The sequence below is a fragment of the Acinonyx jubatus genome, chromosome C2 (genome assembly GCF_027475565.1).
Source record: "Acinonyx jubatus isolate Ajub_Pintada_27869175 chromosome C2, VMU_Ajub_asm_v1.0, whole genome shotgun sequence".
Lineage (NCBI taxonomy): Eukaryota > Metazoa > Chordata > Mammalia > Carnivora > Felidae > Acinonyx > Acinonyx jubatus.
In genome coordinates this window covers 127,406,940-127,429,559 of record NC_069384.1, presented here as the reverse complement: position 1 = coordinate 127,429,559, position 22,620 = coordinate 127,406,940, and the positions used below count along the sequence as shown (strand labels likewise).

Here is a 22,620-nt window from a genome sequence, read left to right as displayed (position 1 = left end):
ACCCTAAATTAAGAGTCAGACACCCAACCGACTGAGCCACCCTGGCGCCCCTTCATTTGCTCCTTTTATGAAATGACTAGTCATCTTTGGGAGAAGCTAAGTGGAAATTTTGATGTAATGTTGATAGCAGACTCTAATGAAATGAATGCTGTGACAGAAGATATGCTAATAAACTTTCATAACAATCTCCCAGTCTAAGATACACTCATTGCCTAAAGAAACAGATGCTGGCTATAGATGATTGTACATTTTCCCCTTGGGCTAAGTAAAACCCAAAGAATTTTAGTTAGGGCTTCTCTCAGATTAGTAAACCAAATAGACTTTAAATCAAAAAGTACAAATCAATAATCTGTTCAACTTTGTTGAACACAGATAATCACTTAGGTTCCACAGCAAGCAAATTCAGGAGAGCTAAATGGAGAATTTTGCTGCTGTGGCATGGAAGTCAGAGAAGTGCTTAATGTTCCAGGCATCATTCCTCACTCACAGGGGAGCCTTAGGCTAGGTTCAGGATGATGGACCTAGAAGCCCTGAAATGGGAACAATTTCAGTTACATTTTAATCAAGCCCCAGGAGAGAAAGGAGAATTATGTGAAATCATTGATAGAAAATAGAGGTTGTTTCTTGCCCTTACAGTCATTTGTATACTTCATAGCTGAACGGCGGGATAAATTAGGAGTTGTGCGCCTCACAATCAAATGTGTATGCATGGTGGTTCATGAAGGTGTGACCTATCTCCCTAAACTGGTTTTTCCCAGTTTTTCCATAACTGTGCTGTAATAGATTAGCAGCATTCTGATACACTTAATTTAGCAAAACCCTGCTACATATGAAGTGCCAGGAGGTAAAAAAAAAAAAACAAAACAAAACAAAAAACAAACAAACTTAAGCTTCTCCCCTACCCAGAGAATATTTCTACCTAGAACCAAGAAATCAGACTATATTTGATGTGGCATAGTTGTTTATAAAAAGCATCTGATGCCATGCAAATGCCTTGTGTTCTCCAAGGTGAGTTCTTTATGAAAAGAGTGTTTGCTAAAATCTGATTGTAAGTCCATTTGCAGCAGCCCTATTCCCTGTGGTCATGGATATGCCTTTATATTGGGGAAAATCACATAAAACACATCAGTCTCTGCTTGTATGATGACACATCCCTGGAGAGGAGGTACTGAGTGCTTCACATATAGAAGAGCTACTGGTGCTAAGGTGACAGTAATAATACCTAACACTTCAGGATGCTCAGCACTCTGCTAAATACTTTGCACATATTAACTCATTTGATTTCCACACATTTTCCACACAATTTGATTTCCACACAATTTCCACATTTGATTTCCACACAATTTCCACACACAAAAAAAACTGCTGAAACATTTACAGGCAAAATTCTAGGATTTACGTCCTAATTATAGGGAACAGGGTATACGGGGTATGGCTGGAATAAGGTTGGCCAAAAGTGACTGATTCTTGGGACTTGGTGACAAGAGACAGGGTTCATGGCTTTATTGTATGTATTTTCATGTAGGTTTAAGATTTCACAATAATAGAAAGCAAAACAAAAACTGTGAGGTAGATACTGTTATTTTCCTTATGGAGGGGAAACCTTGTGCAAGTTCACACAACTCCAAAAGCTATGCATCTGGTTGCTTTACCCACTGTTCTGAAATTGCACCAAAACTCCTCAGGATGCAGCAGTGAACTAACTAGCTGGGGTACTGAAAGATATTTTAAATTGTGGATGGAAGCACAGCAGCAGTATTCCACATCTGTCAGATACCATCTGAACTGGTAGCTCAAATTCAGCTTCCACATTAGAATGCATTGAATTCCTATGATGATACCTTGTGAAGCTGGGTTGGTTTTTTTTTTTTTTTTTCAGCACTGTGGTAAAAAGCAAGTTCCATGTGAAAACTCAAAATGGAACAAGGACTGAGGGTGCTGGTATGCAATCTGATTCTGAGGTTTGAGAAGTTGCACAATACCAGTAATGCACACACCCCATTAGTAAATAATTCTGTACTAAAGAATAAAATTAAAATATTTTTCTTTCAATGGGTGTGTATTTCATTTCATACAGCTACTGAGTTGTTAGGACATAAGTACTTTAGCTTTGGGGGCTAAGTGCCCTGTGAACCAAAGTTTGGGGAAATCCCTATACTACACTGCCAAAGATGTAGAAGCTGAAACATGGAACATCTAAATGTCTGTCCCCTATGCTAGCTCAGCCTCCTCGTAAAAAGCAAGACAGTGTCAGGGTACCTGGCTGGCTCAGCTGGAAGAACATACAACTCTTGATCTTGGGTTGTGAGTTTAAGCCCCACATTGGGTGTAAAGATTACTTAAATAAATAAAACTTACAAAAAAAACCCAAAAAACCTGTTTCATTCACTTACCCATTCAACCAGTACCTACTGTTTACCAGGTGTTGTGCTAGCCATTGGGGGGTGGGGGTGGGATGGGGTGGGTGGGGATACATCAGTGAATAAGATGGACAAAAATTCCTGCCCTGGGGCTTATCTGCTGATGAGGAAAACAGACAATAATCAGAATAAACAAACGATAAACATCATTATATTAGATTATGATAAGTGCTAAGAAGGGGACAGAACCAGGGGGATAAGAATGTAGTAGGGTAGGGAGGAGGTAAAATTTTAGACAAGGTGACCAGGGAAGGCCTCACTAAGCTAACAGTTTGGTAAAGACCTGAAACAGGTAAGAAAACTATCAGCCACTTAATTACCTCTTACCAAAAAATAAATAAATAAACTGATTCAGAAACAGAGCCCTGACGTTGTACAACAAATAGAAAATTAATGAGAATTGGCCTCATCAGATGGAGTAATTCATGGAAAAGGAAAAGAAAAATGGTGATGGTGTATAACTTTTCTTCTCTGTGGATTACCTCACTCCACTGGATCCCAAACTTAAATAAGGAAACAAAGGTAATAATCATACCAGCTCAGTACTGTACCTCAGTTACAGTGAGAAATGAGGAAGGACCCAGAGATTTTATGCAAATAAGAAGTGATGAATCATGGGTATCTACTCCTAAAGCCAAGACTACACTGTTTGTTAGCTAACTTGACAATAAGTTAAAAAAAAAAAAAAGTGACTTGTTTAAGCCAACAAACTGTTAAAAAAAAAAAAAGTTATGCTATCATGAATTGAGATGCTAAATGGCACTAGCTAAAATGCTTAGATGTTTTAAATGGTATCTACACTATACTAATACAGCTGCTCGTATAACAACAACAATATTTTGGTTTTGTATGGAGATGTTTTATGAAGATGAGAGTAGAGGGCCATAAGGGGATTTTTTTTTTTTTTGAACCTTGAGTAACATACAGAAGTCAATACTGAAAATGTTAATAGCAATTAGAACTATCAGTCAAAACAAGCAGTGGGTTGTTTTCCTTCTTGGCACCCTCTAAAAACCTTATAAATGGAAATATCAGGAGAAAAAAAGTTTATCAGTACTGAATTTTTTTAGGGGACAGCTGCAACCTTCATGGACTGTGGAATCTCCCTGAGCCTTGCCCAAGAGAAAATTGCAGATTTGTTGTTTATAAGCCCTCTGGATATCCTGTGTTGCTGAGCTTATTGTCTTACTTCTGTGTCCTTAATGAAGCCATCAAACTTACCCAGTAGGTTTCCTGAAGGGATCTGGTGCCATTCCAGCTTCTTTGCTTTCCATCTTGGCCTTGATCAGCCCCAGATTCTTGGCAAGGTATAGACTCAGACTGTCTCTCTACCACCTCCTTCTTCCCCCCCCCCCCAAATTTGGAGTGAATCCCACTATAAATCATCTCTTGTTAAAACCATTTTGCAAAGCAGGATCTGCAGTGGTTCCCAACCCTAACCGTACATCTGAATCCCCTAGGAGCTCAATAACAACATAAATCTGGATTTAATACATTTGGGACGAAACCCAAATTTGTATGTTTAACAAGTGCCTCAGATGAGTCTGTTAGAAAACACTTAATGGGGATCTTAAAGGGTGAGTAGAAATTTACCAGATTGGCAAAGGGAAGAAGAGAATTATTTTACGCATGGATATAGAACACCATATGTAAGTATGAACAAGGGAGTAGGGGAGGGGGGTGGAGTTCAAGGAAGTGCACATTTTCAAACTGTGCTCCAAAAGAGTGCTCAAATGGGGAGGAAGCTGTTTTATAAATATTAGGGTTCTAATAAGGTTTCTTCTAATAAGAGTTTGCTGCTAAGCTCCCTTCCGGTTCTGCTTTCAGCCTTACCAGGTGGTGGGTTCCTCCCCTAGTCCTCATTAGGCCCCATGAGGTCTTGGAGTGGTCTCAGGCTTTCCTTTGATCCTGCCATAGCTACCTCCTATTTGTTCCTTGTTCTGGCACTGATTGTCATCATAAGAGAGAGAAACAATATGGCTGGAACTTGGAACTCAGCTACTTATAAAATGCATCAGGCAGGAGGAACTCACCCCAAAGTGCTCTACAATTTGCAGTAACTTAGTGTGACTTTTAGCCTGCCCATAACTGGCAAGTTTTTCTCAAGCACCAAGGCCCTCCTTCCTTTGCTCAAACAGATGCCCTAGCCATAGTTCCCTATTGTAGAATTATGAATTTATTGTCAATTTTATCAAACAAAGCTTTGTAAGGAGCTCTGGACTTGAGATAGGTGACACTTGGCTTCCAGTTCTAGTTCATATGTCACTTATTTAACCTCAGCCGAACAACCTAACCAAAAAGTATCTTCTCTACATCTCAGTTTCCTTTTTTATAAGACTGGAATTCTAGTCAGCTTTGCTTTCTGCAGCCAGGAATAACAGATGAGATCTTACATGAATGGAGTTTTGACAAAAGGGATACAGATATGGTACTATTTCTTAAGAATAATAGGGAATAGAACATTGAGTAATTCAATCTCCACAGATAAGTCGCTTTTTCTGAGACACTAAGAAGAATCAATTTACCAATAGGCACCTTTCAGAAATGTTAACTGTCATGGATAATGTTTACATCTAGACCACTTGCCATTTATCCAAGGATTTGGCCCCCAGCTTTCTTGAACACTGAATCCACAGATGAAGCCAGTCATGCTTTCTTTCGGATTCCTATTGAAATTACTACTTCCCTCCATGAAAGCGTTTATCACACCCCTCAAAGGCAGAAACCTTCTTCCAATCTGTCCCCAAGCCTAACACAGGACCTGCACATAGTAAACCCTTAACAAATGTCGGCTGTTAAATGAATGAGTTTGGACACTGTCCAGCATTGGATTGGATGCACTTCAGGCCAAAGATTAGCACAATACACGTTCCTGAAATGGGATGGATTTTAAAGATTCATCTTGCCAACTTCCTGTCCAGGAAGCTGGCCAGAGCCAACTTTCAAGCACCTAATAAATTAGGACCCCTTATTTTTAGTTCCTTCTTGAGAAAGACATTGAGTGGTTTCACTGGCTAACTCATCAAGCATGAGTATCCTTTGTGCAGATGAAGTTCATTTCCTTTTCCACTTAAAAGAAATGGGAGTAGAATACACCCACATCTTGTATATAGTTTTTTTTACATAATTGAAGGCTCCTCTTATATCACAGAGTCTGATCTAGTTTAGGTTGGAAGCAGGGCCCATCATCTCAATTAGAGTAGAATTGAAGAACTAAGAAATTGTCAGCTTGAATTTTAGAATTACTTCTAACAGCAGCTGGTAACATGGAAATCAGCTTCAGTGCACTAAGGGGAGATGCTGCAGATTGGAACACTGCCATCCTTTTGGCAAACAGACCAGACTAATATGCAGAAGATCTTGGATTTCTTATGTCTGAATATTACTGTTCTACTCTCTGAAGGGTTTAGTCCTCTATGCCTTATTTGATGTGACTTGAATGAATTTAATTTACTAGAAGTCCTTTATTTTGGATAATGAGTATTTTTATTTCTCCTCTTTAGAAAAATACAGGGCATCTTTAGGCAGAAAGAACGTGATAATATTAAACGTATGGAAGAAAGTTTTACCCTCCAGTAAAAATCTTCCAATCCTAGAGCTATCTTGAGCTGTTAGCAACATGGCTCTAAAATTCTTTGAGTTTCTCAGAAGAATGTGGTAATAAAAAGTGAAACCACCTTTTTTGTGTTGTCTTAAAAAAGAAATCCAATTTAGAGTTGAGAAGCCAAAAGAAATTGTAGAACCACAGAAACGCACACCGTTATGTCACAGAGCCATCACTACATGATGACTCATCTAAGGATATTTCCTCTACTTCCTTCAAATATGATTATTTCTGGAAAATTTAATTTAAATACTGGTATAAAGATTATTTCTGGAGATGGGACATTTGCCCCCTGTGATAATTCTCTTATCTGCAGAAGGGTTGAATCTATTAATTCCCATGTGGCAATATTGAGATGTATCTTATTGGCTTGCTTGATTTTTTAAACTTCTATCCCAATTGATAGAAGCTAATTAAAATTAGGTGCACATGAGCTTTTATTAAATGGCTGCTACAAAGATGGTAAAATTGAGGAAGTGATGGTCCAACCCATTCCCTTTAATAATGTTGACAGAGTCACAATTGGGATAATTTAAGATTTATGAGATTCTAAGCATCCATATGTCCTTACTATTTCCTGAGGAATTGTTTTTAAAGAAATGAATGTATGTGCCATTTCAGCCTAATGAGAGCAGAACCACCAACTTAATAGTGTAGACCCTTACCTAAAATCAGAGTTCACCAACACTAGTAGTATGATTGTGGGCAAAAGCATTTGGGGTTTATCTATCAAGTTAATTAAAGGCTGTGTTTTCAGCTATTCCCCATTATATACTTTTATAAAAAATTATGGGAAAATGATGAATTTGGTAAAACTTAGGATGCTAAGATCACAAATTAGCGTATAGATTGTAAATACTTTTCTCATGTTTGTTTCATAAAACAAGTCTGGAGATTGGAATAAGTTATCCAAAATTTTTGTTGCAAAAACTAAACAGTGTGCCCCGTACCCTGAGAATCCTGGCATTTGGGATCTGGAAGCAGCCTTTGAGAGCAACTCCTCTAGAGGGGAGGGATGAAGAAGTGGTCCCCAAGAGCTCTGGTTCCATACCTGCTTGCCATTGTGTAACCTTGTGATCTTGGTCCCATTAGGTAATGCCTTGACCCACAGTTGCCTTATTTGTAATGGAGTTGGTGATAACACATATACCTGCCTGGAAAGTTGTAAGCATGAAATGAAATGTCCTGAAAGCATTATATGAACTATAAAGCCCAGTGTCAGTGTTAGTCATTATTATTACTGTTACCTAGAAAACCCTCCCCCTCACTTTGCTCATGAAGAGCACAAGTATGCAATGACTTGCCCAGGAGCTTTCTTCCTATCCCCAGGAGACACTGAAAGAACCAGGAGGGAGGCAATAAGTTCAAAGCTAGGGCCACCACTGGCTGCTGAACAACTTGATTACACTATTTTGCCTCACCCCCTACAGAGGGATAAAGAACTATAGGATAGAAAGGATGCTATTGGATTAGCACACCCGCAGTACAGCTGGGCCCACTAAAGAAGAGAAAACCACATGGTGTGGGATGTACAGTGCACCAAGGCCCCTGAATAAAAACATTTTATAGGCAGCAAAGGGTAATGGGGCTGTCTGTAGGGGCACAACTCCTCTTACTACAGTGAAAGAACAAGACAGAGTGTTCTAAGACTGAGAAGAGCTCTTGTCCAGACTATCTCCAGAATTCTCCCTTGTCTTATTTTTTATTCCTGTTGCTCCTTACATTTCTAATGTCCAAGTGGTGTATTCACTCTTAACACTCTGGTTCAAACATTAACAAAAGTCCTTTTTTTTTTTTTCTTGGCTTTCTCTTAGTCATGTTTAAATTTTCAAAAGAATTTTACTAAATATTAAATGCAGGCAAAAAAAAAAAATCATAAAGCCATCAAAACAGTGAAGTCAGGATTTAAATCCCAGAGTAACTGCCCCCCAAACCCTTGATTTTTTTGAGCTCATTAAATGTAAGATAACCATCACATTGTTAAGACAAATTATGCACACAGGAGGCAGGGTGCTTAGAACTCTCATGGGGATTTATATTTTCACACACAATGCATGAAAAATTTGATGCACAAAGAAATCACGTTTCTGCATGTGTTTCCAGAACTCAAAATATCAAGTAGCCAGGCTAACCAATAAGTATCATGTAAGTTTTAAATTATCAATACCAATTTGCTAGACTAAAAAAATAAAAAGTAATGATCAAACATTTTCATTGAGCATTTCATTTTCACTTTGTCCAGATCTCTGTCCCACTTCTTGTATGGAGATGGACAGGTTGAAGGAGGCACCTGCCTGAGCCAAGGCCATTGATGTGGCAAGGGCCAGTGGAGGAGGACAGAGGGTTGTTTGGGGCCATTGATGGACAGTGAGGCTAAGGTCCAGCATAGAAAGGTCACAAACAAACATGGGGAGAGTGTCAGGATAACAACCAGAAACTAAGATGGACTGAAAGTGTGTCTGACTCAAAGGTATAGATTCTAAGCAAACAGCTTTCTCATCAGGTGGGAAGAAAAAAGAGGATACAAACCAGTGAGAATGATGGACTCCTGTTATTGTCTGCTATCCTCACTTTCTTGGGGGTCAGAGGGAAGCTTAGCCCTCAGATACCGGATCAAGACAATAGAACAAGGCCCAGTTTGAGCTGAACCTCAGATCCTTTTGGTCTCTAAAGGGGGTCAGAATGATATCACGCTAGCAGTAGCTTTTTCTTAAATGCATGCAGACACACTAATAATGCTCATTAGGCATATAGCTCATTCGAATTTAATTTAGAGTGTTTAATTTGTGTCCCTGTGTAGTTGCCAGGACAGATGTGTGCATGGCTTAGGCATACTTCTCTCTGCATGAGACAGATGTCAGGATATTGGGCCATGTTGGAAAAATGCCAGTATGTTTGTTAGTGACAATACATTGTCAGCCTCCCTTCCCCCAACTGATATTTTCATTTTTGTAGTTAAAATGCCAGTCCCAGCTCAGAAAAGAAGGATTTTGAGAGAGGTAGAAGAAGACAGAAGCAGGGTAAAGGTGGAGAAGAAAATAGAAAGTAACCAAGAGGTAGAAGAAAGGGAAAGCTTTGGGTCAGTCATTCCCTATAACTAAAATACTCTAGATCATTTAGGATTCACACACATTACTGGGATTCAACCTGCTTTCGGAGAGAGATTAAAAATGAAGAATCCTGGGGGTGCCTGGTGAGTTAGTCTGTTATGCCTCCAACTCTTGATTTCAGCTTAGGTCATGATGTCATGGTTGGTGGGATCAAGCCCCATGTTGGGCTCTGCACTGGCAGTGTGGAGCCTGCTTGAGATTCTCTCTCTTCCTGTCTCTCTCTGTCCCTCCCCCACTCGTGCTTCTATTTCTCTCTCTCTCTCTCAAAATAAATAAACTTAAAAAAAAAAAAAATGAAGAATCCTGGCCCCACCCCAGAGCTGCTACTTCTTAAAGACCATGGACCTTTTATAGGCCATAGGCCAACCCTGAGAGCCACTGGCTGTGGCAATCTCTAAGGTTTCATTCTAGCCTTGAGAATCTTTGCTTATGAGAAGGAAGGGAAAAAAAAAAAAGAGTTGGAATGAACATCTAAGGCATGACTGTTACATCCATGTTACTTTATCCTGGGGAAGCTGCCCTTCTGGTAAAGTCTGATAAGATATCAAGATCACAGGAGGCGAGAGAAGGATGTTTGATGTGCGTGTTAATATCTTTCTGTTGTCAGAGTTATTTCACCAACTGTGGCACATCCCTCTAGTGTGGCACTAATGAAAGCTTTTTATCCCCACCTTGTAAGTCTCAAATGTTTTGATCTCTTTGATGTCTTTATCCATCTAACCTGCAAAGATGCTCGAAGCTCCACCCCTCCCCCCTGGACCACTCCACTAGTGAGTCAGAGGTAGGTAGAAAGGAAGTGCCAGGCCCCTGGCTTTAGTCCCTCTTCTCTGTTCCTGGCTACTGAAACCTCTTACCCCATTTATCTTCCTCTTGGAGATATTCTTATGAGTAGGTTTCTATTAATTCTAGGTACAGCAGACAACTCCTCCTACTCTGCCAGAAGAACCAGAGGCTCAAGAAGAATGTCCCCCTCTGTCTATCCCATCACTCCTTAGTAAACCTTGTCAAGACTCCCTAAAACTTACAAAAGCTATACAAAATGTCTAGAAAACAGATCTCCTCAATCACAATACAACTGTCTCCATTTTATGTAGTTTCTTGATGAATTTCCATATTCATATTTTACATAGAGCATTTACAATTTTCATGGGACCTTTTCTATTATAACCATTTTCCTCATCACTGTAGAGTCTTGATAATGATCTTTGAAAAAACTGCAAACTTCTCCATCTGGAAAATTACAACTTTATCAAATACTTACATAGTGTTCCCATGTACCAGGTACATAAATATTATGACAAATATTAATTCACCCTCATAATATTGATAAATATAAACTCCTTTCACACTTCTAACAACTCTATTATTCTCGTGTAATAGATGAGGAAATTGAGGCTCAGAGACGTTAGATAACCTGCCCACTCACTCACACACTGAGTGAGCAGTAGAGATAGGCATAAGCTCATCTGTGCTTATGACCACTATGCATTTCTCACATTTTATATGACTACTTTTATACTGTTTAACATTTAAGCTGCTTGTAGTTATAAATAACTGCAAACAATAATACTGTTGTTTATGGCTTCTTCATAAACAAAGAATGATCTTCTTTTGGATTGTTTAGAATAGGTTTCCAGAAGAGCTTCCTACTCCACTCCCTGTTTTGAGTTGACAGAGGACACAGTCCTACATAAATTCCCATTGGGGTAATCTGAACTGTGGAGAGAAAGAATACTTTCTTGCAAGGCTATTAGGTCTTGATTCATGGCCAGTGTAATCTAGGAACAATAAAGGGAAATTATTAAACTTGCAGTTTAGTGAAAGTAAAGGCTTCAGATATTAGATCATGTTCTGCAGCCTGGTGTTACTCAGTGCCTCGTGGGTGACCAGGTAGCCATAAAGCTACTCTCCAAGCAAGAGAAACAAATTGTCTTTGTTTCAGTGAGGGAAACAAAAGTGGGATAACTCTTCAGCAGCAAATGGATTAACCAACCAGTTGGTGAGTTTAGTCTTTCTTCTTAAATATGACTGTTTTGACCTCCTGTAGACAGAAGTTGATTTAAAGATCAAGCCCGGTTCTCTAGAATTTCTGCATAGATGGAGATGGAGCTGGCAATCTTTTTGGAAAGAGGTGCTGAGGGGGCTTGCCTTGAAGCTACATTCGCATAGCGAGTACAGCTGTTTCCTTCTGCAGTACATCTGTTTAGGGGATGGCTTGAAGTGGATGAACTCATGGAAATTATGCCTCAGTCCACCCCTAGACCCACCACCAGGTCAGTCAACTTATGTTTAAGGTTTTTGCATGATATAGACTAAAACCACCAGAGGTCTTAGTGGATCATAGGGCATTTCTTTTCTTTTTCTCATTTGTGTCTCAGGCCCATAGTTCTTCTTTGCCTAGGATGATACCATAAATAACAAAAACTGAAAATGGTTCCCATTCCCCTAGGCCAGTGTACATCTTCAACCTGACATATACACTCTTCTCCTGGACCGTTCCAGTGTTAACAATCATACATCTGTTCCCATTCTCCCCAGTTACAAATATAATTATCATATCCCATTTGCATATTTTATTGATGGTCTCCCTATCATATAGAAGTGACAAATGTGAAAACCAGAAATAAGAAAAGTAGAATGTTAAAATGAGAGGAAAACAGGAATAGTTGATTTTTCACCCTAAGTTTCTGGGAAATTACAATGAGCCCGTGAGCCTGAGTAAAATGTGTCAATGTCACAGAATCCATAGGCTACCTCACAGGCCCATGCCTTTCCTTGCTCGGTATCTCACTGTATCAAGCTATTGAAAACCTCAAAAGTGTTCAAAAGATAATGAATGTGGGAGGGGTTTTTACAGGGGTGGAGGAGGGGGAAGAGGTTGGTCCTGATGACATTTTAAGAACATTAACACCTAAGTAAATAAGACCTAAAAGAGAGTGACTAATGTCCAGGAGCTATATGCCGCATACCTGATACTGTTGCCTGGCAACCTGTAGCCAGTCCTAGAGCAATGGAATCCCAGGCAAAGAAGGAAATTGGAAATGTGTCCAGAAGAGCACATTTACCACCCCTACCCTTGTTTGCTAACTCTGAAAAGAATTGGGTAAGGGACTCTGTTTTAAAATGTACCCAGGATTTTAATCAGGTCCGGTAAGATACACAGACATGGAAATGACTGTCACGAAGGAAGAAGTTTATACTCACAGATCCCTACAAACAAGGGGCACAGCAAGCCCCACAGGGAAGCACCAGGGTCAGTCAGGAGACAGAGCAAGGGGAAACATGGGTGAGCGACTTTTTTGTGGTTTTCATGGGAAAGACGAGGCGAGGCAGGGTAAGCAGTTTAGACAAGTTTAGGATTGGCTAGTTTCAATAATTTGAGTGGGGGTGCCTGGGTGGCTCAGTTGGTTAAGCGACTGACTTCGGCTCAGGTCATGATCTCGCAGTTTGTGAGTTAGAGCCCCGCATCGGGCTCTGTGCTGACAGCTCAGAGCCTGGAGCCTGCTTCAGATTCTGTGTCCCCCCCTTTCTCTACCCCTTCCCTGCTCACGCTCTGTGTCTCTCTGTCTCTTAATAATAAATAAACGTTAAAAATAATTTTTTTTAAATAATTTGACTGGGCTGTGGCCTGTAGGGGTGGTTCCTAGTTGCTCAGTACCTGACCCTGGGGCATGATTGGGGCAGAGGGATAGTGTTCTGTACTGTAAGGACCTGATAAAAGGTAAGTGGGGGGTACAGACTCACAATTGCTTGGTCTGAATATCGAAGGCAGACTCACAGGCAAGTTTACTGTATCTAAGAATTAGCTAATCCGAGGAGGGGTAGTCCGTCCTCAGATCTGCAAATGCCACAGAATACAGAAAATAAGAAAATATAGTTAATACAGAGCCAATACACATATACAAGCAAAGGATCTGTTGTCTGTTTTGTAACGTAAGAGGTTTCTGTGTTTTAGGGGTTGGTTTTCCCAGAGCATGTAAGAAACCTTAAAGAACAACATTAGGAAGATCTCCTGTTCCCTGTCCCTTTAATACCCAAGTACACAAAAGCAAGCCTACATTCAGTTCTAATGCCAAGCAGTGTGCCTCCAGAAAAGCCATTCTTTCAAGATTTGCACCTAGTACCTAAAAAGCATTGAAATATTTTATGCAATACCAGCATATAGTCCACAAGACACAGGCTTAAAAGGATAACTCCAACTAGTATAAGACTCGTATTTGATCATTTTGATTGTCTCAACACAGAAAAGTGGAAAATGTATTTTTTTCCCAGCTCACTTGCCAGGTTTAACCAGAGTTCAGGCATTAACTATGTCATTTCCTATCACTCACAGTGAGCATTGCTAAAAAGCATTATCTGGGAATACTATATTATGCCATTGTTGATTAGTTTCATTAACGAGAATAAACATTTGCAGAGCCTATTGTGTTTTTAAAATGGTTTACAAGTACTGCTGGCTCACTTGTTAATAATTACGTTGGGGGACTCTTAACAATACATATTTAGGAGATAAAAGCAATGATTGTGATGGGATTAGGGGGAAAGGCAAGTAATAGCATTTAGCACAGTTATTTTCAGTTGCATAGTGTCTGCAAGCCTGCACTGACTAACCACCATTTTCACTGCATTTGGGTCCATATTCCTAATATTCAAAACCCAGCACAAATACACAAACAAAATATGGTGAAACTATATTTTATGCTTTATATTATCTACTCTTTCTTGTTGCCCTTTGGTGTCTTGATTTGCACATAGCATGGGCACAACTGAGGCACGACTGTGAGTGTACCTACCCACCTACCATGGGGCAGGAGACCTGGTTCCCTGCCTCTGCTGTGATGGATGACCCCAAGAACTTCACTGCGTCTCTGTTCTCAGCTGTAAAACGACTGAGGAAGGGAGGTACAGTGGGAGCAAGGGATTTACATCCAATGAATCGATCATCTTGCCACTTTCATTGAAGCTTAAATGTGTAGTTTCAGGTGTCTCTCTACTTATTATCTTACTAAAACTGACACATTAATGGGACCATAACACCGTGCATGCATGTACACACACACACTTACCAAACTTTACATGTTGAGACATTTATACCTTTTTGGAATGGAGACATATTCCAAAGCCACTCATTAAAAAAGTAAAATTTCATGAATCTTCTGAATTTTCTAAGCTACACTTAATATTATAGTGTTTTTACTCCAATGTTCAAGTAATATTGACCCTTCAAGTCAGCATTTTCCTATGACATTTGGGTATACCTGGCACACCCCCACACATGTGTCATGCCTGCCCTCAAGAGTAAGAAGAGCAATATTAAGCCTCATGCTCCTCTTTGCTCCTTGATGGACCCTGAAATCTAAAGTGAGGTTGAGGATGGACAGTGGACCTCATAATTCCCTGCCCTGTTTTTTAACTGACTCTTGACAAGTTCTGCTAGTAGAGACTGAAGTGGTCCAGGAAATATAATCAGAACCAGGGGCCTATTTGATAATAAAGATACATTCTTTGGGAAATTTTTCCATCACACTCATCTTCAATTTTATAATATAACTTTAATTGTAGAAATAGATGTTCTTTAAAGCCAACAGTGATACAAGTATCTCAAGAAAAATCACTTTATATATTATTAGAGATGTCATTTTGAAAACACTTTATTTTAATAAATACTTTTAATAGTATTTATTAAAATACTATATATTTTAATAGTAACCACCATTTTTGGAGGATGTATATGCTACATATTCTGCCTGTCTTACATCAGCTATGTCAATCAGGGTCCCCTCAGGGAACAGATAGCACTCACGGGGATTAGTGGGCATGTTTTATTCTTTCAAAAGACATGTTCCAATAATAGTGACAAAGTTCACGGACAATAAACTTTATCAAGATTTGCCAAAACAACTTTCTTTGGTGCTTTCCAAAACGTTTCAGTGTAGGGCGCCTGGGTGGCTCAGTCAGTTAAGCATCTGAGCCTGCGTTTGGCTCAGGTCATGATCTCACAATTCGTGGGTTCAAGCCCCGCAAGGGGCTCTGTGCTGACAGCTCAGAGCCTAGAACCTGCTTCAGATTCTGTGTCTCCCTCTCTGTCTGCCCCTCTCCTGCTCGCACTCTGTCTCTCTGTGTCTCTCAAAAATGAATAAACATTTTTAAATAATTAAAAACAAACATTTCACTGTGTAGAAAATTAGTATAATTTAATAAGAATTTACTGAGTCAGTATACTTCTGAAAATAACTTCCTGATATCCCTCTCCTAACATCAAGGAAGTTAAGCACTGATGGAATCTAGTCATTGTTTATTCATTATTTATTCATTCATTACTCAGTGAAACATTGAAAGCCTTAGTCATTAAAAATAACATATAACCCTAAATTGAATACTGTAAATTTACTAACCCGATTGATTTTTGAACATGTAATTATGTGACAGTTCAGTTTGAAAGACTTGACTGATATAATGAAATATCAAGGAAATCCAATTTTAATTGATTACTTTGTTATAGAGGTTTTTTTTTTTAATCTCTTGGAAAAACAAATGACTATATAATAATGTGGTTGCTGTTTCCTTTCTGCCCAAGCAGGGAATTGGAATTTCTTTGTTAATATAGTTTCTGACTTTATAACTATTTGTGGCTCAGAGCTTTACTTTGCTACATAAGCCAACATTGCCGTGCGGTGTCTGTTACTTTCAGTAAGTCTCATGATGTGAGATCGAGCTTCGTTAAGCTATGCTAGTATGTCTCTGCCATCTCAGTATCTTCTGCACCCAAACCTGCAAAATGGGGATAATTACCAACTTCACTGGCTGTCATGGTGATTAAATAGAACAATGTAAGAAAACCAACCACCATAATGCCTGCTACAGATTAACTGGCTCAGTTCTTTACCTTTCTTACATGTGTCATAAAAGGGCTGTGGTCATCTTCAAAACACTGCTTGACATCCTGATTCTGCCATAATCATGCAACAGTGGTCTGACAGAGCCTTATATATTAAACTTTCCTTCTGAACTTGGCTATCCTGATTTTTTAAACAGCTTTATCGAGGTATATATTACATACCATAAAATTCACCCATTGCAGATATGTAGTTCAGTGATTTTCATAAATTTGTGCAGTTATACAGCCATCACCTAGTACACTTATAGAACATTTCTATCACCCCAGAAAGTTTCCTCATGCCCATTTACAGCACCTCACTTTCCCCTCCAATGCTAGGCACTACTGATCTGTTTTCTTTCCCTATAAATTTACCTTTTCTAGACATTCTTACAAATGGAAGTGTACAATATACATAGTCTTTTATATCTGGCTTTTTCACTGTGCATGTTTTTGAGGTTCATCCATGTTGTAGCATTCTATTAGGGTTCTTCAAAGAAACAGAACCAATTACAGAAAGAGATTTATGAAGAAGGATTTGCTCACATGGTTATGTAAGCTGGAGATGCAAAAAAAAAGGGGGGGAGGTATAATTCCAGACAAATCTGAAGGCCTGAGAACCAGGGGAGCCAATGGTGTAAGTCCTATTGTGAGTTCAAAAGCCTGAGAACCAAGGGAGCCAGTGTCCAAAGACAGGAGAAGATGGATGTTTCAGGTCAGTCAGACAATAAATTTGCTTTTCCTCTGCATTTTTGTTCTATTCAGGCCTTCAAAGGATTGGATGATGCTCATGGGAAATTGGTAAGGATAATCTTCCTTACTCAGGCTGATTCAAAAGCTAATCTTTTCCAAAAATACCCTCAGTGACACATCCACAAATAATACTTTACCAGCTATCTGGGGATCCATTAGCCCAGTCAAGTTGACACATAAAATTATCACAAGAATGTATCAATATTTTACTCCTTTTAATTGCTGAATAATACTGCATTGTATAGATAGCCACATTTTATCTATTCACCAGTTGATGGAAATTTGGATTGTGCCAGTTTGGAGGATGTTAAAAATAATGATGCTGTGAACATTCATGTGCATGTCTTTGTTTGGACATATTTTCATTTCTCTTGGGTAGATTCTTCAGAGTCTAGAAATTGCAGGGTAATATGGTAAGTTTGTGTTTAAAACTGCCTAGTTATTTTCCAAAGTGGCTCTACCATTTTACACTTCCACTAGCAATGTATAAATATTCCAGTTTCTGTATATCATCACCAATACTTGTGTTGTCTTTTTTGTTATAACCATTCTAGTGGATATGAACTGATACTTATTTTGGTTTCAATTTGTCTTTCTCTAGTGACTAATACTATTATTAATTATCTTTTCATATACTTATTTACCATAAGAAGTGAAATGTCTTCAAAAGATCCATTCACATCTTTTGCCCATTTTTAAATTGGGTTGTTTTCTTACGATTGAGTTTTAAGAGTTCTTTATATATTCTACATATAAGCCTTTATCAAATCTATATTATGCAAGTATTTTCTCATCTATGGCTTATAGTTTCATAATAGCATCTCTTGACACACAAAAGTGTTTAAATTTGATGGGTCATATTTGGTATGATTTTTGAGAACTCTGTGCCCAACCCAAAGTCATGAATGTTTTTCTCCTATACTTTCTTGTAGAAATCTTATAGTTTAACTCTTACATTTAGGTTTGTGTGTCATGTTGAGTTAATTTTTGTGTTTACTGTAAGTATCTAATTTCATTATTTTGCATGAGACTATCTAATTGTCCCAGCATCATTTGTTGAAAATACTTTCCCCTCTCCCATTAAATTATCTTAATATATTTATCAAAAATCAGTTTAATGTAAATATAAGGATTTATTTCTGGACTCTCAGTTCTGTTCCATTGATGAAAATGCCTATCCTTGTGCCAGTACCACATTGTCTTTTTTTTCTTTTTCTTTTTTTTTAACTTCCTATTTTAATTTCAATTAGTTAACATACAGTGTTATGTTAGTTTCACATGTGCAATATGGCAATTTTACAATTCCATACATCACCCAGTGCTCATCATGAGTGCACTCCTTATTCCACATCACCTAATTCACCCATCCCCCCAGCACCTCCCTCCCCTCTGGTAGCCATCAATTTGTTCTCTGTAGTTAAGAGTCTGTTTCTTGGTTTGTCTCTGTCTTTTCCACCTATGTTCATTTGTTTCTTAAGTTCCACATATGAGTGAAATCGTATGGTTATTTTTGTCTTTGACTTCTTTCACCTAGCTTTATACTCTAGCTCCATCCATTTTGTTGCAAATGGCACAGTTTCATTCTTTTTTATGGCAAAATAATACTCTATTGTATGTACATACCACATCTTCTCATTAGTCGATGACACTTGGGCTGTTTCCATACTTTGGCTATTGTAAATAATGCTGCTATAAACAGAGGGGCGCATATATCCCTTTGATTTAGTGTTTTTATACCACATTGTCTTAATTACTGTGACTTCATAGTATGTTTTGAAATCAAGTAGTGTAAGTATTCCAACATTGTTCTTCTTTTCCAGAATTTTTTTGCCTATTCTCGGTCCGTAGTATTTCTATATAAATTATAGGATCATCTTGTCAATTTCTACTAAAAAACCTATTAGGATTTTGATAGGAATTGTATCAAATTTATAGGTCAATTTTCAGATAATTGACATCCCAACATAACAAAATCACTCTTCAAAACAGCTTTTTATTTGTAAATAACTTCAAACTTACAGAAAAGTTGTAACAATAGTACAAAAAACACACATATATCCATTATTCACATTCATTGAATGTTAACACTTTGTCCATTTTCTTTATCACTTGAAAATAAATTGCATATATCATGCCTTTCACCCCTAAATACTTTAGTGCGCATTTCCTAAGGATAACATTCTCTTGCATAAGCACAGTAAAGTCACCAGCTTCACTAGATTTAATTGTACAACACTTTCCTCTGATCATCAATTATCCACATTCTAGTTTCACCAATTGGAATGTGCTTCATAGCATATTTTCCTCCTGAACAGAATTCAATCTGGAATCACATAATCCATTCTCTTGTCATGTCTCTTTCTGTAATCAGGACCACTTGCAGCCTTTCTTTGTATTTTATATCGACAGTTTTGACAATACATTTTCAAAAAACAACCACAATTTTATAAGATGTATTTATAATTTTGAAAATAACTTAAAAATTATTTTAAAATACCTTTTAAGATAAATGTTCTTTGCTTTTTCTTTGCCTGATGTTTTCTCCTGATTCCATTCATATTGTGTTTTCCAAACTGGAATGCCACTTAGGTGATGGCATGTACTCAGAGCCACACATCTGGAGGCGCATAATGTTTAATGTCCATCTGCCTCTCACTGACACTAATTTTCATCACCCAATCAAGGTTCTCCACTATATAACTACCATTTTCCTCTTACATTTAGTAAGTCCCTTTTGTTTTTAGACCAGCTTTTTAGATTTTTCTCAGTGTTCCTGGTATGGAGAGGAGCTGTTCCTCTACTTGCAACACTATAAGTAATTGCTACCTCCTGTGAAGAGAGCATTAATGTGGCATTAGAATGTGAGGGCCTTTTTAATGTGTATTTAAGGCTTTTCCCTAATGCATGGATGATTCGAATTAGAGAAAGCTACTACCAATTATATGACAGTTTTTTTATCCACTGTAATCTAATATAAGATTAACTCCTTTCCGCTGTTCTATTAATATCTCCAGTCAAAGACTTGCCTGATTTGATCCCTGCCATGCCTGTTCATGAATAAATGGATAGAGCTGTGTTCCTGTAGGAATTTTTAAGGTTTTTTTTTTTTTATTCCGTCAAATCAAGATAAACGAACAGCTCAAAAGAAAAGAAATGGCTCAGACTTTATGGGAAAGAGTAATGCTTGGAGAAAAAAAAATATTTTTAATAGCTTGGGAAAATAAAAAAGATGGTAACAAATCCAAAGCATGTGCCACCTCTCATCAGTATCTCAGCATTCAGCTAATGAGAAAGGATGACAGCTTTGTTATTAAATTATGTAGATGCTAATTGAAGGCACAATCAAATAGGAGCATCAGTTACTTTTTAAAAGCACTTTCAGATTATTAGCTGTGATATCAGTGATGGAACACAATTTCTAGTTCTATTTCCAATTCTCAGACTGATAGATCTCCTAGGACCATGCATGCATTGAGAAGGAATGGTTATACAACTGGTCTTCGTGGAGAACCTCTTTCTCAAAGTCACTTTTGCATCTGAAGATGTAAAGCATCCCCAAATTATACATTACAGCCAAGGTCACTAGAGAGCTGTAACCTGCATACTAAATCCATTTCTCTACCTAGTCCTACAGACGTCTAGGGCTGGTGGGGATCTTCTGGTGCTTTATAGCATGGAATCTGTCCTGGTGATTAGTGAGTGGATTAATTAGACTTTGCCTGAAAGTCTATGCGGCAAGGACAGGTAGCATCAGTTTAGGATTTGGAATGGCCCAGTTTTTAGAAATGGCTCAGCCTAACCACCACAGCTCATTACTATCAGTATATCTATCTGTGAGAAATAATGACAACATGGACTTTTTTTTTTTTAATTTTTGTATTTATTTTTGAGGGGGAGACAGAGTGTTAACGGGGAGGGACAGAGAGAGGGAGGGAGACACAGAATCTGAAGCAGGCCCCAGGCTCTGAACTGTCAGCAAAGGGCCCAATGCGGGTCTCAAACTCATGAACCGTGAGACCATGACCTGAACCAAAGTTGGACGCTTAACTGACTGAGCCACCCAGGCACCCCAACAGTGACATCTTTGATTTACATAGTTCTGTGCTTGGGGCGCCTGGGTGACTCAGTCAGTTGGGCATCCGACTTCGGCTCAGGTCATGATCTTGCGGTCTGTGAGTTCAAGCCCCGCATCTGGCTCTGTGCTGACAGCTCAGAGCCTGGAGCCTACTTTGGATTCTGTGTCTCCCTCACTCTCTGCCCCTCCCCCGCTCAAGCTCTGTCTCTCTCTGTCAAAAATAAACATTAAAAAAATTTCTTTTACATAGTTCTCTGCTCTTGCAAAGCACTCTTGGAAATATTTCCTTTGAAGCAATACAGCCAAATGCCTTGGTTTAAATTTTGGCATCACCATCTCCTGACTGTATAATCTTAAAGTTATTTAATCTTGTGATGTCTCAGTTTCTTCATCTGTAATATGGAGATAATAGTGGTTCCCTGCTCATAGGTGGTTATAGAAACTGAGATAATTTTGATCAAGTGCTTAGAACAATACCTGGAACACAGGAAGTACTTAATACAAGTATCATCGTCATCCTAATATCCTATGGAAGAAGATAAAGGCAGATTAATATCCTGTTTTGATGGATGAAGAAAAATTTAATGACTTGCCTGTGTCACATATTAATTGATGCAGGATCCAAGACAAAGAGAAGCCACTGTTTAAAGTCCTGTTTCAGGTCTGTAGGGAGGGTGTCTTCTCCAGTCTTTTGAGCATTGTATCACATTAAATGGTTTGAAAGCATAGAAAGCCTGATGACCTCACCTGGTTGTATGGAATAAGGACTGGACCAGATTGTGTAGCCACAAAAATGCTTAGCCCCTCACCCCAGCCCCCAGGCTTACCAGAGCTTAGATCTGTGATAGCCACCAGACACAGATTTAATGAGGAACCAGTCAAGATGGGGGCAGGAACAACACAACCCCCACTTCCCATGTCCCTTCCAGGCTCCCAGCTACCACAGGAGGAAATCTCACTGACGTGTTAGTTCTACCAAGCCCAATAGCAAATGTAGAGAGCTAGGTCCCCCTCAGAAATGAAGACCAAAGAAATATCTGATAGTTGGATTTTGTAACTTCAGATCTCTAGGGAATGAAAATTAAATTTGACCCAACTTTGACAGTGGACACTATAGAAGCACCTTTTTGCAAAATCATTTTCATACATAATTGAATGAACACTGGCATTATTCAGTTATGCGCATAGTCTGCAGTTCAGCTAGCACCTATTCCCAAAGTAGACCTCCTTACTAGTAAGATCCAGAGACAACTGAAAGCCCTGCAGTTTTTCCTGAAACGTGTACAAATGACAAAAAAGAATGAGAGAATAATAAAAAGGCAAACATTGTTTCCAATAATCAACTGTTCTGGAGTTCCTGTTTCATTAGATATTTCATTAATCATGCAAAACAGGGAGAATAAAAGGAAATGCACATATGAGGGAAGGGGAGAAAAGGACTTTAGAAAGAAACAAATGAGCTCCTCATTTTTCTTAAAAAAAAAAAAACAAAAAAAAGACTGGAAGAAATGTACCAAAGGGTTGAGTGATTCCTTTTGAGTGGTAAGATAGGGGGTGTTCAGTTTGGTTCTCTTTCTGTCTGTAAGTATTCCTCCATCTTTGTAAGAATGTCTTTTATGGGTGCCTGGTGGCTCAGTTGGTTGAGCATCCAACTTAAGTTCAGGTCATGATCTCAAGTTTCATGAGTTCAAGCCCTGCATCAGGCTCTGCGCTGAGCCTGCTTCGGATTCTCTGCCTCCCTCTCTCTCTGCCCCTCCCCCACTCACTCACATGCTCTCTCT

The 22,620-nt window shown here is 38.7% G+C and overlaps 1 protein-coding gene and 1 long non-coding RNA gene across 8 annotated transcripts in view; one reads left to right on the top strand and one right to left on the bottom strand.

The window, feature by feature from the left end:
• The window catches only part of LOC113599968 (uncharacterized), a 96,071-nt gene extending 91,676 nt beyond the window's left edge, over positions 1 to 4,395 (bottom strand). Inside the window, exon 1 of the long non-coding RNA XR_003420961.2 lies at positions 4,254 to 4,395. This is a non-coding gene — a long non-coding RNA (uncharacterized LOC113599968). The remainder of the gene's footprint in view (positions 1 to 4,253) is intronic.
• TMEM108 (transmembrane protein 108) overlaps positions 1 to 22,620 on the top strand; it is a 367,083-nt gene that overhangs the window by 277,788 nt on the left and 66,675 nt on the right. For 3 of the 7 annotated variants that reach the window (XM_053221443.1, XM_053221442.1, XM_053221444.1), the window contains one exon: positions 3,491 to 3,644. The exons of 3 other annotated variants lie outside the window; for them this stretch is intronic. In XM_053221443.1, coding sequence (XP_053077418.1) covers positions 3,623 to 3,644 — 22 coding nt within the window. In that variant the 5' untranslated portion in view covers positions 3,491 to 3,622. Of the gene's footprint in view, positions 1 to 3,490; positions 3,645 to 11,343; positions 11,408 to 22,620 lie in introns of those variants that run through there. One more of the 7 variants, XM_027061827.2, reaches the window with a different exon arrangement.